The 17786-nt window shown below is 49.9% G+C and overlaps 1 protein-coding gene across 1 annotated transcript in view; it reads left to right on the forward strand.

Annotated features, from left to right (window-relative positions):
* The first annotated feature begins 2967 nt into the window (after positions 1 to 2967).
* The window catches only part of ANKDD1A (ankyrin repeat and death domain containing 1A), a 45023-nt gene continuing 30204 nt past the window's right edge, over positions 2968 to 17786 (forward strand). Inside the window, exons 1-4 of the mRNA XM_038581112.1 lie at positions 2968 to 3127; positions 7662 to 7765; positions 8605 to 8703; positions 12721 to 12819. Of these exons, the coding sequence (XP_038437040.1) occupies positions 2968 to 3127; positions 7662 to 7765; positions 8605 to 8703; positions 12721 to 12819 (462 nt within the window). The remainder of the gene's footprint in view (positions 3128 to 7661; positions 7766 to 8604; positions 8704 to 12720; positions 12820 to 17786) is intronic.

Here is a 17786-nt window from a genome sequence, read left to right on the forward strand (position 1 = left end):
AGCAAGTGAGTGATTGAGTGTGTATGGGGGTTGGGGGATGATGTTGAGTGCTGGAGCTGGAGACCCAAAGTGAAAATGGACTCTGCATCCCATCAGCGACAGGAAGAAGGCAGAGCCAGGGTTTGTGTACCCCAAATATCTCCCTCCAAATATCCCCAAAGAGAGAGCCATCTTACTCTCTTTGTGCATATAACCGTGGTTGTTTTAATAAAAATGCAACTTTTCTACCCCCTCCCAGTTATCATGTAAAATTGAAGTCCTCACTGTGGTTTCCTGTGCCCCTCATTCACCACAGTGAATTCCAACATATGAACATGCTAGTTTGAGATGCAAAAAGCAGCAGCTGCTTCATTCTGCTGGCTCAGGCCAATGGATCTCATGGATGGCAGGTGGGCAGTTATGCCAGCCAACTGCTCCCTGGCACCTCTGCATCCATCTGGGAGGCCAAGGCCTAGAGACACTGCCTGCTGTCTGTGGCTTTGACTCCATCAGCATCCTCTCCAGCTGCCAGATGCTCATGCTCTGGCTCTTGAATCAGACCACCTGGGTTAGAACCCTGGCTCTACTACTTACCCATGTGAGGTAGGGAGAGTTATTTACTGTCTCCTGCTTTAGTTCCTCCTCTGTAAAATGGTGCACGTAGGGTGGTTTGGGGGACAACATGAGATAATCCACACAAAATGCTTAGCTTGAGGCTCTTTAAATGTTAGCTATTATCATTATGTTATTTTTCGAAGGCCATCCCAAATACCTCCTCCTCCAGGAAGCCTTGAACTACACTAATGACTGAAAAATATTTTTCCTTCTTTGATCCCAGAGAAGTAGTAATAGCTCTTTATCTGGGGGTAGAGATGCCTGGGACTCCACTATCCCTAAATCTAAAGGAGCTGTAAATGCCTTAAAGCCAAAAAAAAAGCAAAGAAGAGAAGACATGGACCCAGGGGTCTGAAGTGAAACCCATTCTGATGTATAATGTGTATCTTTTTGTTTGTGCCTTTGTAATCTGTGTTGTCCTGTGTGTGTGCATTTATTGATATTGTGTTACAGGTCTCATGGGTTGTTTTACCTTTTCAGCTTAGCACTGGGCATTTGAATCCCTCTTGTGAATACACCTGGGTGTAGAGGCTGCTTTTATTTATTTATTTATTTATTTATTTTTCTATTTTTTTAAACTTACTTATGATAGTCACAGAGAGAGGGAGAGAAAGAGAGACAGGCAGAGGGAGAAGCAGGCTCCATGCACCCGGAGCCCGACGTGGGACTCGATCCCGGGTCTCCAGGATCGCGCCCTGGGCCAAAGGCAGGCGCCAAACCGCTGCGCCACCCAGGGATCCCTAGAGGCTGTTTTTAAATAACAGGATTGAGCAATGGAAACCTGAGCAAGGTAAAAGGGCCCACAGCGACCACCGACAGAGCTGAATGCAAACAGACTCATTATGTGACGTACCTCCCTAACGCACCAATGGGGTACTTACAACCAGGCACAGTCACCAAAAAAGGGAAAATTCACTCTGTCCCCGTACTTCCTCACTCTGCCCTATAACTATAGCCCCTTTGCTACTGCCTTGTGGCAGTCCCCGCTTTGTTGTCCTGCCTGAAGCCCCCTTGCAGTGTATCCAACAAACTTCTGACTTTTTTGTTCTGCCTTAGGTGAATTCTTTCACAGCCTGCGCCCCCAGCTGCCATCCACTCCCCAAGCCACACATTGTTTCCTTGCTTCTCTTAACTTGTATTTTTCTTTCTCTTTTTTTCTCCCTCCCCTATTTCTTATTCTTTCTTTCTTTCTTTATCTTGAGCTTTCTTTATCGTCGGTCGAGTTCGTGGATCTGAGGCTTCGGCCTGGTTAGGGGCTGTGTGCAGTATTAATTAACTCCATGTATTCTTATTTGTGCCTCATCATCCGTCAGTAGTAAGGACTACTACACTCTTTTCCTCCCTCCCTCTCTCTCTCTTTCTCTCTTTCTTTCTTTCTTTCTTTCTTTCTTGGATCCCTGGGTGGCGCAGCAGTTTAGCGCCTGCCTTTGGCCCAGGGCGCGATCCTGGAGACCCGGGATCGAGTCCCACGCATGGAGCCTGCTCCCTTGCCTGTGTCTCTGGCCCCTTCTCTCTCGCGATGGGACATCATAAATAAAAAAAAAAAAATTTAGGGAGTGCGGGCGGGAGGGCGCGGGAGGGAGGTAGGGAGGGAGGGCAGTATTACGTGAGGAATGTATGTTTTCGGGATGGCGTAGGTAGTGGGAGGGAGGGAGGGAGTGGATTGTTTTCTTGCGTACGGTCTTTCTTTTCTTTAGTATGTCGTTATTTCACTTTCTTTCTTTTCTTTTCCTGTTCTTTCTGTCTTTCCTGGGAGGTCTTCTGGCTTGCTTTCGGTTTGTCTTTCTTTATTTCTTTCTTTCTTTATTTCTTTCTTTCTCTTTCTTTCTTTCTTTTCTTCTTTCTTTCTTTTACTTTTCTTTTCTTTTTCTTTTCTTTCTTCCTGAGAGACACACAGAGGCAGAGACATAGGCAGAGGGAGACGCAGGCTCCCTGCAGTGGATCCTCTTGCCGGACTTGATCCCAGGAGCCTGGGATCACGCCCTCAGCCAAAGGCAGCCGCTCAACCACTGAGCCACCCTTAGCTTGTATTTTTCTGATCATGAAAAAATCTGAGCACGTCTTCATATGCGTACAGGCTTGCTGGGGGGTCTGTTCCTTGATTGCCTGTCCAGACCCTTGGAGTCTGACTCCCAGCGTCCGGGGGCAGCTGGGCAGGCTCCAGAGTCCCGAGGGTGGGGCCTGCAGGAGGCCTAACGCGAAGGGCCAGGGCCGGGGACGCCGGGACAGCCCCGGGGGGAGATACGCCCCCGGGAACCCCCGCCCCGCCGGCCTCGGTGTGAAAGGCGCGGAGCCGCGGGCAGGCGGGGTCCGCCCCGGAGGCACCTGCAGCCCGGTCCTGCGGGCGGAGGCCGCGGCGGCTGCGCGCACGTCATGCTCCAGGGCTCGGGCGGGCCCGAGGGGTCTGCGGCCGCGGCCGCCGCGCGCTCCCCCGCCCCCCCGGGGGCGCCCGGGCCCCGACCTCGGCAGGAGCGCGCGCCGGGGCGGCGGAGCGGCGGCCTGGAGGAGCCCGCGGCGTGGGAGACCGACGGCCGTGAGTCCGCCGCGGGCCCGGGGGCGGGGGCGGGCGCGGGCGAGCCCCGAGGAGCCCCGCACTCCCGCGGGGGCGACCGAGCCGCGGCCGCCGGCTTCTTTGTGGCGTCCGGGGGACGCTGGCCGCGGTCCGGGGCGGGGTGGCGCCACCAGGCCCGGGAGCAGCGCGATGCGGCCGCGGAGACGTTGGCCGGAGACACGATGCTTACGCGGTCCTGTGTGCAGGCTCAGCTGGTGCGCGGGGCTCGCTGTGTGACCTCCGCGGAGGACCCGGGGCGCCATCTGCTGCTGTCGCCGTTTTGCAGAAGAGAAAGCTGAGGCTCGGGGAGGTTAAATAAGCTACCCAAGGTCACATGGCCTTTAAGTGGTAGGAAGCCCGAAGGCCCCAGCTCTCCCGGAATGTTGGGTTGGACGGGGAGTGAAGACCATACCAGGTGGGGAAACTGGAACCCAGAGGAGGGAGGCTGCGGCTGCAGCAGGTGGCTGAGCGCCCCACAGAGCATCCCTCCAGGACTGCGCTCCGTACCAGGGCCTCCAGGCTGGGAGCAGCATCCCTGGGGGCATGAGCCGGCCTGAGGGGCTCCGGTTGCTCTCCCTGGGAGAGGGGAGAGAAGGGTTGTGCCAGGGTCCTCGCTGAGATGGGGGTGTGGGGTGAGGAGCTCTATGGAGGTGCTGTTTCAAAGGGCGCACGGTCGGCCTGGGGCAGAGGATCATTTGAACTGGCCCTTAAGAGCCGGAGGATCACTTGAGCTGGCTCTTACGAGAGAGCCATTCTTTAAGAGAATGTGCAGGAAAAAAAAAAGAATGTGCAGCAATGGAATATTGGGGTGTGTGGGAGGGAATTCTGGGCAGAGGAGGCGCACTGGGGAAGGTCTCCAAGGCCAGGATTCAGTGTGTATTTGATATGGGCCAGAAAGAGGGTGCATGAGTGGAGGTGGTTGGAGGAGATGAGATTGGGCTTCACTGGTGCCTTGCAGGGTCTGCTGGCTCCCGCTCAGACTCATGGCTGTTTGCCAGCACAAACCAAGCCACTTGTAGGTTTCAGCTAAGAAAAAGGGAGTCCTAGCTGGAAAGGATCTCTCTCTCTCTTTTTTTTTTTTTTTTTTTAAGATTTTATTTATTTACTCATGAGAGAGAGAGAGAGAGGCAGAGACACAGACAGAGGGAGAAGCAGGCTCCATGCAAGGAGCCTGATGTGGGATTCGATCCAGGGACTCCAGGATCATGCCCCAGGCCAAAGGCAAGTACTAAACCTCTGAGCCACCCAAGGATCCCAAGGATCTCTACATAGAACTTTCTTCACCACCCTGCAGTTTTATTTATTTTTATTTTTAAAATATTTTATTTATTTATTTGTGAGAGACACAGAGAGGCAGAGACCCAAGCAGAGGGAGAAGCAGGCTCCCTGTGAGGATCCCAATGCAGGACTCCTTCCCAGAACTACTGGGAATCCCAGGATCACTACCTAAGCAGATGCTCCACCACTGAGCCATCCAGGCGTCCCACCCTCCTGCGGTTTTAGAACTGAAGAAAGGGAGGCCTCCAAGGGGTACATGGCTAGCCCAGGATCCTGCTGCTAGAAAGTGGCAGAGTGGGTACTAGAACCCCAGCTTCTCTAAGCTCACACCTGAAGTGCCAGCTCTCTTCCTGAACCTGGCTCATGGTGTTCAGCCAAGAGGTTAAGGAAACAAAAGCTTGGGACTGACTCCACGCTTCCTGGAGATGTTTGAGATCTGAGAGGGGTTCTTCCAGAAGAGCCTTCTCCTCACCTACAGGAAGGGTACCCCCCTTTGTGGATGGGGAAGGGAAGAGCTAGCAATGGAGACCACACTTAGAAGGTGGTGTTTCCCCCTCCCCTGAAATAATTGATCTGAAGCTGCTTCCTCCTCAAAGCCTCTTTCCTGCCATTTATCTGAGCTTGTGGTTTGATTTTCCGGGGGACTAATGAGTCTTAATTGGGACAGTATCTTAGAATTCGAAGGCCCCTGAAGAGATTAAATGATTTATATGTCACTCATTCATTCAACACATGTGTGCCAGGGCCTGAATTTGGGGATACAGCAATTAACATGTCAGACTAAGATCTCCTCTGTCCAACCCGGCTATAATAGGGGAAGCAGGTAATAAACCTAATAAATATGTAAGTATATCATACATCTGTGGTGAGGGGTGCCATGGAGAAAAATAATGCGTGGAGGTGGATAGAGAGGGTGCTTTCTTTGGTTGGGATTTCATGGGCTTAGAGGACCCTAAGTGAAGGAGGCCCCACCACCTCCAGGTCTTTGGCCACCAGAATTTACTTTGCCTTAGAGGAATAATGGTGAGGATGATGATGGCACTATTTGCTAGATAGATACCATGCTTGGGGCTTTTCTTATCTTATATCTAATCATTACAATAACCCTACAGGGTGGCTAATGTTCCCTATTTTGCAGATAAAGGAACTGAGGCACAGGATAATTAAGTCACATGGCCTGGAGGCCTGGAAGTGACTCGCCAGAGTTGAAACCTAGGGCCATGTGATTGCCCTGGGGCAGCAGCTCTAAACTCCCCAAATTGTGTTTACAAGGCCCTTGAAAGCCCAAGACCCTGTCCCATACATATCTGGAAAGTAGACTGATGGCCAGCCTGTCTGTCACCTCAGTGCATCCTAGTTTTCCCTGCCAAAACACTGGCCACCTGTCCCTGGATATACACAGGGGCTGGATCTGGACATTCGCATTGGACCAAACATGCAGGATGTGGGTTTGGCAGCAAGTAGACCACAGATTATCTGCCCTCTAATGACCATGCAAAGGACCAACAAATATTTGTGCCTGTGCTAGCGTGTCGAAACCTTTCTGGGGGAGGGACAGTTATCTATTAGTCTGAGGATTTATGTGTCACTCATGGAAACAGAGTTTTGTTTTTGTTTTAAGATTTTATTTTTTTTGTTCATGAGAGACATGGAGAGAGGCAGCGACATAGGCAGAGGGGGAAGCAGGCTCCCCAGCATGATACAGGACTCGATCCCAGGACCCTGGGATCACGACCTGAGCCAAAGGCAGATGCTCAATCACTGAGCCACACAGGCACCCCTGGAAGCAGTTTTATGGAGCCCTCCCTATGTCCAGCTTTGGGCCTGCTGTGAGCTGTAGGTGGATTGGCAAAGGTCAGATTTGGCCAGGGCCCCCAAGGACCTTGTGGTCCAGCTAAGGACACCAGACATCCTCACAAGCCAAGAGCAGTCAGGATGATGGCAGCGTAGGGGTCTGGTGAGATGAGACCTGGACCCTGTCACCAGGCCTGGATCTTCCTGGCTTGGCTACCACCCTCTGAGCCCACCGTTGGCAGGAGGCCAGCAGGGGGAGCTCTGAGGCTCCCTCTAGTCTGAGATAATGGTGCAGTGTTGAGGCAAGAGGAGCCCAGAGAGAAGGCAAATCTGGGTGGGCCCCACAGCTGGGAGGTGACAGCTGTTTGGGATTGGGGATGAAGGGAGAAGAGGTGGAGGGACAAGGACAAAGAAGGAAGGTGAACATGCCTCTGGCCTTGCCCAAGCTTAATGAAATACGTGGCTCAGTAAATCCTGGCTGCCTGCCCAACATGGGGCTCAATCCCAAGACCCCAAGGTCATGACCAGAGTCGAAGGCAGATGCTTAACTGACTGAGCCACCGAAACACCCCTCCATGGCATTTTTAAAAATAGAGGCTGAAAATTACTGCAAACTTTTGTTTTTCCTTTTTTTTTAAATTTTTATTTATTTATGGTAGTCACAGAGAGAGAGAGAGAGAGAGAAAGGCAGAGACACAGGCAGAGGGAGAAGCAGGCTCCATGCACCGGGAGCCCGACGTGGGATTCGATCCCGGGTTTCCAGGATCGCGCCCTGGGCCAAAGGCAGGCGCTAAACCGCTGCACCACTCAGGGTTCCCACTTTTGTTTTTTCTAAATAAAATTTAAAAATAGGGGCACAGGGACACCTGGGTGGCTCAGTGGTTAAGCATCTGCTTTCGGCTCAGGGTGTGATCCCGGGGTCCTGGAATCGAGTCCTGTATCGGGTTCCCTGCAAGGAGCCTGCTTCTCCCTCTGCCTGTGTCTCTGCCTCTCTCTGTGTCTCTCATGAATAAATAAATAAAATCTTAAAAAAAAAAAAAATCCTGTCTGCCTTCTTCACTGGACAAAGCCATGGAAAAGGCAGTTATCAACTCCAGTGGGAATGAATTCCATTCCCTTCCTCAAGAGCTGCTGTTGGGGTCATGAAAACTGGATGAGGACCATAATGGGCACATACCTGGCTCCCGTGGGCAGTCTCGCCCATGCTGTCCCGTCTTTGGGGTTTTATTGAGTCCTGGTCGTGGGCACTTGTGGTGAGTTAGTGAAGAAAAGCGGCTTGTCTGGGGAAGTCCCCAACATCCAAAGGGAGGAGAGGCATCCCCACCACCAGTCCTAGCTAGAAGACTCCTGCCTGGGAAACATTCAGGGCAGGGAGGAGCTGTTCATCTCTCCTCTAGGCAGTGGGCACCCTCCCCTCATCCCACATCCCCTTTTCTGCCCTTAGTGCTTCCTCTGGAACGGCAGCTCCATGAGACCGCCCGACGGAACAACATCGGCAGGATGAAGGAACTGATTGAAAGGAGAGTCAACGTCAGAGCCAGAAACCACGTTCGTACAGGGGCTCTTCCAAATTGGGATGCTTGGATAGGGACAGTGCCTGCCATGGTGACACCTCCACACCGAGGGAACAGTTCATGGAGCCCTTGAAGGCAGAGCATTGCATGTGTTCGCTTGGGGGAGGCTCAGATTGTTCATGTTGTCTCCAGGTCTCTGAGGCCTGGTCCCAGGTCAGGGTAGGGATTCCCAGCCAGGCTTGGACAAGTGGGGATCACATACTCTTCGTTCCTGTCACCCATCTGAAAGGCACACCCAAGGAACAAAGGTTAGAGTCAGGAGGGCCAGGGAAGCAGGATTCCCCCAATCTTGCTCAGATGTGCTGAGGCCAAAGACCATGATGAACTTCTGGGGTGGTCTGACAATGTGGTAGGGGATTGGGCCCCTTTGGCCTGTTCTGAAGGAAGGGGGGGCACAGAATGCAGGCAGTCAGGGGCCCTCAAAGACTAGGACAGGACTCCTCTGACAGGTGGCTATCCAGCAGGAACAAAGACAGGGCAGGGGGGAATAGTTTGGCATTTCTGAGTAGTGGGCAGGGCCCAGGGTTAGGAGTTTGTCCCAAGAGCAGTGGGAAGCTGGGAAGCCTTAGGTGGGGGGTAGGGGGATAGCTGGATCTAGTCATTGCGTTTTTACTACGTTTGTTTCAGCCGCTGTCATGTGAAGGTGGAGGAGAGGGCCTGAGTGGGATTGGGGTCCTGCCCCCTTGTCACCAGAGCCTGCACAATCCCTTCCACCCTGCAGACCAGCTGTCCTGCAACCGGAGACACCGGGGGCAGGGAGGGGGTGGGCCAGGCAGGCAGCTGGCACCTCACACTTTGCTCTCCCCCCGGCAGGTGGGCAGGGTGGCCCTGCACTGGGCCGCGGGCGCCGGGCACGAGCAGGCCGTGCAGCTGCTCCTGCAGCACGAGGTTGCTGTGGACGATGAGGACGCGGTAGGGGACCCCTCGCACAGGCGCGTCTGCGCACGTGTGCACGGCTGTGTGCCTGCCTGTCCCGGGGTGGGGAGGGGACACCCGCTGTGGCTGTCCCCGCGGAGGCTGCACTGATACACGAACACACAGGCAAGGGGCGGACGGGAAGCGGTTTAGGGCCGGTGACACTATGCTGATCCCAGGTTTCCCTTGTGCAGCCATCAAGATCTCTCCATTTTCAAGAGCTTTTTTTTTTCTTTTAATTTTATTTATTTATTCCTGAGAGACACAGAGAGAGAGAGAGAGGCAGAGACACAGGCAGAGGGAGAAGCAGGCTCCATGCAGGGAGCCCGACGCGGGACTCGATCCCAGGTCTCCAGGATCACATCCTGAGCTGAAGGCAGCGCTAAACCACTGAGCCACCTGGGCTGCCCATCAAGAGCTTTTTAGTTCTCGGTCCCTCATGATACCATGTGAACAGGGAGAGATAGGGGCTGTAGAACAGAAAATTGGGTGGATTGATGAACGACTTATTGGTAAAATCCTCAGGAGGTGGGTCTCCCATGATATGCGATGAGGCTTTGCCCTGGCTGACGCTTTAACTAGAGACTTGAATGAAGACTAACAGTCTGGGGCTCCTGGATGGCGCAATCGGTTAAGCAACCGGCTCTTGGTTTCCGCTCAGGTCTCATCTCAGGGTGGTGAGATCACCCGAGTCTGGCCCCTGCGTCCGGCTGCGCTCAGCAGAGTCTGCTTAAGACTCTTTTTCCCTTTGCTCTTCCCGCCAGCACAGGCACGCTCTCTCTCTCTCTTTTTAATATTTAAGTTACTAAAAAAAATTTTTTTTTAAATATTTAAGTTACTTTCCACTTTTTTTTTTAAAGACTTAATTTATTCATGAGAGACACGCACAGAGAGGCAGACACATAGGTAGAGGGAGAAGCAGGCTCCCTCTGGGGAGCCTCACGCGGAACTCGATCCCAGGACCTGGGATCATGACCTGAGCCAAAGGTAGACACTCAACCATGAGCCACCCAGGTGCCCCAATAAATCAATCTTTAAGAAAAAAAAAAAAGACCAATAGTCTTACTTAACAAGTTGGCAGACAACACATTGCTGAGAGAGAACACTAAAGAATAACAGGATCTATGAAATCATCTCTAGAGAGTTGGGGAGAGGACTGAGTCTGACGATGGCACTTGACAGGGATACATTTAAGAGTCTAAATTAAACAACTTTTAAAGAATTACAAACTTCCCTACAGAGAGACACCTTTCACAGAAAACTGTTCTTTGCCCTGGCCTCTCTCTGTTCCCAGGCTCCAGTATGAGGGGGAGCTTGATGACAAGCTGGAGTGGGGGGTGGGGGCAGGAAGCAACCTCTACCCCCCCCTCCACTCCTGCCCCATCTCTCTGCATTTCCTTAGGCCTCATTTAGAGGTGACTCTGGAAGGAGGATGCTTGAGATCCTTTAGTCTGTGTTTCCCAACAAAATATTGGGACCTCACACGATGGGCCTATGCCCACAACCGCCCCCCCAATCACCTCTGTGCTCTGTTATTTCTTCCTTGAGGGAATCAGTGAGAAAAGAAGATATGAGGAAGAATAGTAAGATATGGTGCTTTTATAGATGTGTTTTCTTTGCAAATAGTAATAAATATATTTTGAAAAATAAGGGCAGTCTGGGTAGGTCAGCAGTTTAGCGCCGCCTTCGGCCTAGGGCATGATCCTGGAGACAGGGGTCGAGTCCCACATCACGCTCCCTTCAGGGAGCCTGCTTCTCCCTCGGCCTGTGTCTCTACCTCTCTGTCTCTCTGTTTCTCATGAATAAATAAGTAAAATCTTAAAAAAAAAAAAAAAAAAAAAAAGGAAAGTGAAAGTAAGAAAGCTGATGGGCATGTTATTATTTTTTTTAATAATAAATTTATTTTTTATTGGTGTTCAATTTGATGGGCATGTTAACTTTAGTTAACAGAAGGGTTGGGGAGACAAAGAAGGCGATTCTGCTGTTGGGGGGAAGGTCTTGAAGATATGCCATAGAGCGCTGTCCTGGACGGTTCTTGGTACTAGGACACAGAAGTATCCCTGGGGTTCCCACTGGCAGGAGGCTCTGGCTCCCATGACTCTCCTCCCCCAGCCCTGAGCCTTAACCCTTTTCATTCCCAGGTGCCTGTGGGCTTCTCCCTTCTCCCCCTGGACTCTGCCCTGGGAGTATGTATCCTCTTCCTTAGCCAACAGTGATTTGAGAGCCTACCCAGTGCTGGCTTATACGCAGAACCACATGAGGGCAGAGGTCGGTGAGGGGGTTCTGATGATCCCAGAGCGCTTCACAGATGTTGAGAAGAGCAGCCTGCAAATAGGTGCTGGGCCACCATCAGAAAAGGGCCCAGACGTATTCTTAGTTGCTCCAAAGGGCCAATGGGGTGGAAGGCACAGGGATGCAGATTTCAGTACAGTGGAAGAAGATGCTTTCCAAAGTGAGCAGTGTTTGTCAGTGCAGTGCATGTTTTGTGAGGCGTGAGGTGTCTGCAGGCTTAAGCCATGTGTCTGGAGGCCATCCTTTAGGAGATTCAAACAGTTGGTTCCCAAACACCAGTCCAGGGTGAGGTCTTCACCGGCCCTAGCAAATAAAAAAATAAGAACAATAGAGTGTGTTTTTCATGAAGCTGTCTCTGGAAAGACCATATTCTGAGATTAGTTTCTCCTAAAAATTTTTTAAAGATTTTTTTTTTTTTTTTAAATTTATGATAGACATAGAGAGAGAGAGAGAGAGAAAGAGGCAGAGACAGGTAGAGGGAGAAGCAGGCTCCATGCTGGGAGCCTGACGTGGGACTTGATCCCGGGATTCCAGTATCACACCCTGGGCTGCAGGCAGTGCTAAACCACTGTGCCACCCAGGGATCCTCTCTCCTAATTTTTTTGTATTAAAAGGTTTCATATTTATTAAATGATGGGGAGAAGAGATGGTAGTTGTTTTATTTTTGTTATTTATTTATTTATTTATTTATTTATTTATTTATTGACAGCACAAATGGGCCGGGGTGGGGGAGCAGTGGGAGATGGAGAGAGAGAATCCCAAGCAGGCCCAGACCCAGCACAGAGCCTGATGTGGGGCTGCTCTCATTACCCTTAGGTCATGACCTGAGCTGAAATCAAGAGTCAGGCATGTAACCAGCTGAGCCACCCAGATGCCCCTATTTTATTCTTATTTAAAGATTTTTTTTTTTTTTTAAGATTCCATTTATTTATTCATGAGCGACACAGAGAGAGAGAGGCAGAGACACAGGCAGAGGGAGAAGCAGGCTCCATGCACCGGGAGCCCAATGCGGAACTTGATCTGGGGCCTCTGGGATCGTGCCTTGGGCTGAAGGCAGGCACTAAACTGCTGAGCCACCCAGTCATCCCAAGATTTTTATTTATTTATTCATGAGAGACACACAGGAGAGGCAGAGACATAGGCAGAGGGCAGAGCAGGCTCCAGGCAGGGAGCCTGATGCAGGACTGGATCCCAGGACCTGGGGATCACAACCTGAGCCGAAGGCAGACGCTCAGCTGAGCCACCCAGGTGTCCCTGTGCCTCTATTTTATTTATTTATTTTTCCCTGCGGCTCTATTTTAAAATTTTATTTAGCAAAAACAAAAGGTTGTGATAGTGTTTCAGCCTCTATTTAAAAAAATGCTATGGAGGGGTGCTTGGGTGGATCAGTCGGTTAAGCATCTGCCTTTGACTCAGGTCATGACCTCGGGGTCTTGGGATGGAGCCCCATGTTGGCCACTCTGCTCAGCGAGGAGTCAGCTTCTCCCTCTCCTTCTGCCCCTTACCCCCCACTTGTGCTCTCTCAAATAAATAAAATCTTAAAAAAATATAAAAATAAAAAAACGCCATGGTTTTCACATTCCTAGAGTTTGGTGCTCCCTGGCCTGAGTGGCATGCATGGTCCCTTATGTTTGTATGATTTTCATCAGAGACCTGGGCTCATGTGGCACAGTGACACCTGCTTACGTTCACCTCACCTCCTCCCCGTGTCCTCTCCCCCAGTTTGGTATGAACGCGCTCCTCCTGTCTGCCTGGTTTGGCCACTTGCGGATCCTCCAAATCCTGGTCAACTCTGGGGCCAAGATCCACTGTGAGAACAAGGTAAGGCCTCAGCTGGCAGCCCCCTTGCTCCCCGAGTCCCTGCCCCCAGTTTGCTCCTCTGCCCCTGCTGCACTGGTCTGCCTCTCACCCCCACCCCCTTCCCAACGTGGCTCTGCTGTCCTGGCTTGCCCCTGCCTTCTGAGAACCCTCCGGAAGCCCCAGCTGAGCTCAGCCCCGTGAGGGTGGGATGCTTGCTATTTCCACTGGGCCTGGGAGAAGTGCTGGGGTGGCTCTCTTTAACAGCATTAAAAGCCTCTTTCTTCTAGTGCCCCGACCCTTTATCCCTTTACCACTATGCCTGCTGCTTAGAGACAGTCCCTAGGCCTCAGGGCAGCCTCCTTAATCACACAGGAGGAATCAAAGTAACACCTTTAGAAGGTGGTTAGGAAGATTTAATGAGAGGCTGGGGCTTCCTCCCACCTCCAGCTGGGCCCTGCCTCCCTTGTGGTGTGGTGGGGTAGAAGGAGCAAAGTTCTGGTTACCAACCCTGGGACCTTGGGCAAATTACTTAAGCATCTTGAGCCTCAGTTTTCACCTTGGAAAGTGGGGATGCTAGTACCTCTGAGCCGAGGGAGAAGCTCAGTGCTATGTGTAAAGTACCTGACTCAGCACCTGGCACAGTAGGGAGCCTGGCTGCTCATTGGTGTGCTCTGTGGTCTGAGGGAGGAGGCCCGCTAGTCCGAGTGCCAGGGATCTCAACACTGGTGTCTTACCATTTAGGGGGTCAGTGGCCCTAATGAAAATGCAGACATTTCTGGACCAGATGCTGTCAGCCAGGGATTCTCAATGTGGGTCCTTAGAGAGAATTCAGGGTGAGGAATAAAAAGAACATTTCTGTTTTCATTAACTTCTAACTTCTCACTTTCATCAACTTAAAAAATTGAACATTTTTTTTCAATGATGAATGAACGCAAGAGTGGAAATGGCATGGTCTCTGGAGGCTACAGCTGGGAAGTCACATGATACCACTTCCGCCATATTCTGTTGCTGGCTTCAGGAGATGGAGAATATTGGATTCTCCCCCTTGAAGAGAAAAGAGGACAATCCTATTGCTTTGGCTGTTTCCAAGGGTGGGAGGAGTGGTTGTGGCCATCTTTGCAAGGAGACCATCCAACTACCTTTCTATCACTTGTTCAGGATCCTTCCTAGAAGTCTCCATCTCCCTTGCAGAGGAGCCTTGAGCCAAGCCATGGCTAGGCCACAGTTGGTTTAGCCCTGGAGCTTTCTTTTTCTCTGCTATTCACCTGGCTCTACTTTGCCAGGCGCTGGTGATATCTAGAGTTTTGTTTTGTTTTGTTTTGTTTTTAAAGATTTTATTAATGAGAGATATATATATAGAGAGAGAGGCAGAGACACAGGCAGAGGGAGAAGCAGGCCCCACACAGGGAGCCCGATGTGGGACTAGATCCCGGGTCTCCAGGATCAGGCCCTGGGCTAAAGGCGGCACTAAACCGCTGAGCCACCTGGGCTGCCCGATATCTAGAGTTTTACTAAACTATAGGCTGTGTTAGAATTTCAGCAATTTTCCCATTAATATCCCCCAAAGTAGTTGGTCACCTTGTCTCTCCTTAGTCTCCTCTGATCTTATGACAGTTTCTCAGTCTTTACTTGTTTTTCACAACCTTGACACTTTTGAGGAGTACTGTTGGGCATTTTGTAGAATGTCCTTCAATTTGGGCTCCTTTGATATTTTTCTCATGATTAAATTGGGGTTATGGAATTTGGGAAAGAAAACGAGAGATTCACTGCCTCCTATCAGGGGTCATTGGACACTGTCCAATGACAGTGAAAACTAAGTGCAGGCTGAGGTGGGTTTATTTTTATTAATTAATTAATTTGTTTGAGAGAGAGAGATTGAGGGCATGAGCTGGGGTGGGGGAGCTGGGAGCAGAGGGAGAGGGAGGAGCAGATTCCCTGCTGAGCAGGGAGCCTGACTCAGGGCTGAATACCAGGACTCTGAGATCATGACTTGAGCCAAAGACAGACCTTTGGGGTTTTTTTTTGTTTTTTTGTTTTTTTTTTTAATTTTAAAACATTTAAATTAATTAATTAATTTTATTTAAATTCAATTTGCCAACAAATAGTATATCACCCAGTGCTCATCTCATCAAGTGCCCTCCTTAGTGCCCATCACCCAGTTACCCCATTCCCCCAACCACCTCCCCTTCCTCAACTCTTTGTTTCCCAGAGTTAGGAGTCTGTCATGGTTTGCTCCCTCTCTAATTTTTCTCACTTAGTTTCCCTCCTTTCCCTTATAATCCTTTCACTATTTCTTTACTCCACACATGAATGAAACCATATGATGATTGTCCTTCTCTGACTTATTTCACTCAGCATAATACCCTCCAGTTCTACCCACATGGAAGCAAATGGTGGGTATTTGTCTTTTCTTTTTTTTTTTTTTTTTTTTTTAAATTTTTATTTATTTATGATAGTCACACATTGAGAGAGAGAGAGAGGCGGAGACATAGGCAGAGAGAGAAGCAGGCTCCATGCACCGGGAGCCCGACGTGGGATTCGATCCCGGGTCTCCAGGATCGCGCCCTGGGCCAAAGGCAGGCGCCAAACCGCTGCGCCACCCAGGGATCCCGTATTTGTCTTTTCTGATGGCTGAGTAATATTCTATTCTTTATCCATTCATCTGTCGAAGGACATAGTGGCTCCTTCCACAGTTTGGCTATTGTGGACATTGCTGCTATAAACATTGGGGTGCAGGTGTCCCGGCGTTTCACTACATCAGTATCTTTGGGGTAAATACCCAGTATTGCAATTGCTGGGTCATAGGATAGCTCTATTTTTAACTTCTTGAAGAACCTCCACACTGTTTTCCAGAGTGGCCACACTAATTTTCATTCCCACCAACAATGCACCAAAGATAGACGTTTAACTGACTGAGTCACCCAGGTGCCCCTGAGGTAGATTTAGTTTCATGCCCTGGGCCAGGTCACTGGGTCAGCCTCTATTTTGTAGATCTCGATATAAGAATTAACTTTATCAATACCAATATGGCCTGTCACTGGTGGCATTACCTTGATCCAATTCTTTTTTTTTTTTCTTTTTAAGATTTTATTTATTTATTCATGAGAGACAGAGAGAGAGAGAGAGGCAGAGACACAGGCAGAGAGAGAAGCAGGCTCCCTGCAGGAAGCCTGATGTGGGACTCGATCCCAGGACCTTGGGATCATGTCCTGAGCTGAAGTCAGCTGCTCAACCACTGAGCCAGGCGTCCCTACCTTGATCCAATACTGATACCAGTTCCGATGTGTGTGTTTTTTCCTTATCACCAAGCAATTAGTTAAATTTTCCATGGACACTAACTGGGTATCCCACAAATTTAACTCAATTCTAACATTATCTGCCTGGAGAGAGCACCAGATACCACTGGTTAAGGGCTCAGTCTCACAAGGCCACCCCCACTTTAGAAGCCAGTCCCAAATCCAGGCTGTTACCTGGACTTTTCACCAACTGGCTATGAATAAGAGGTTCCCACAACCTCCTCCTTGGGTTTGTTTAATTTGCTAGAGCGGCTCACAGAACTTACTAGATCACAAATTTATTACAAAAGATATTAAAGGACACAAATCAATAGCCAGATGAAGAGACACATCGAATGAGGCCCCAAACAAAGGAACTTTTGAGCTTGTGGAGTGTGGGACCCGGCACGTGGACACGTTCTTGTTCACCAACCTGGAAGTTCTTCCGACCCTGTCCATTTGCATTCTTATGATGCTTCATTTCATAGACAGGATAGATTAAATCCTCGATCTTTGGGGATTGACTCAACCTCCAGCCTCTCTCCCCTCCCTGGAGGTCAGGGGGTAGGACGGAAAATTCTAATCCTCTAATCAAGTTGGTTTCCCAGGCAACCAGCCCCCATCTCTAGGTTACCTTGGGCTTCCCTTGTCACCAAATTAACATAACAATAGACACTTTAATCACTCTATACACTTAGAAAATTCCAAGCATTTCAGGAGCTCTATGCCCAAAACAGGACGAAGACCAAATACACATTTCTTTTACTTTTTTTCCTTTTTAAAGATTTCACTTATTTATTGATGAGAGACACAGATAGAGACAGAGGGAGAAGCAGGCTCCCTGCGAGAAGCCTGATATAGGACTGGATCCCAGGACCCCGGGATCGTGACCTGAGCTAAAGGCAGGTGCTCAACCACTGAGCCATCCAGGTGCCCCTCAAATACATATTTCTTATAATAAACCATAAGCTCACTCTCGATCACATGGTTAAAGCGGGTGTCGGCCAGGTTTCTCCACCATAATGGTAGCATTTTTTGCTTTCCCTATGCTATTGTTAGAAGCTCTTTGTGGTTTTAATTTGCATTTCAATACTGACTAATGGGGCAGCCCCGGTGACGCAGCGGTTTAGCGCCGCCTGCAGCCCGGGGTGTGATCCTGGAGACCTGGGATCGAGTCCCACAGCGAGCTCCCTGCAGGGAGCCTGCTTCTCCCTCTGCCTGTGTCTCTGCCTCTCTCTCTGTGTCTCTATGAATAAATAAATAAAAATATTAAAAAAAATACTGACTAATGATGTTAGATAATCTTTTCATGTGCTTATTTGCCATCCATGTATCTTCTTTGCGTCAAAATGATTTTTTAATTGGGTTGTTTAATATCTCATTGATGAGCTTTGAGAGTTCTTTGTAAATTTTGGAAGCACTTTCAAAATAAATTACAGACATCACTATACTTCCTTCTAAATACTTCAGCATGCATAACATTAACTAGAATTTCTTTACCCATGATGAAATACACAAATCTTAGGTTTATTTATTTTTTTTTAATTTTTTTTATTTATTTATGATAGTTACAGAGAGAGAGAGAGGCAGAGACACAGGCAGAGGGAGAAGCAGGCTCCATGCACCAGGAGCCCGATGTGGGATTCGATCCCAGGTCTCCAGAATCGCGCCCTGGGCCAAAGGCAGGCGCCAAACCGCTGCGCCACCCAGGGA

The sequence above is a fragment of the Canis lupus genome, chromosome 30 (genome assembly GCF_011100685.1).
Source record: "Canis lupus familiaris isolate Mischka breed German Shepherd chromosome 30, alternate assembly UU_Cfam_GSD_1.0, whole genome shotgun sequence".
In the NCBI taxonomy this organism is placed as follows: domain Eukaryota; kingdom Metazoa; phylum Chordata; class Mammalia; order Carnivora; family Canidae; genus Canis; species Canis lupus.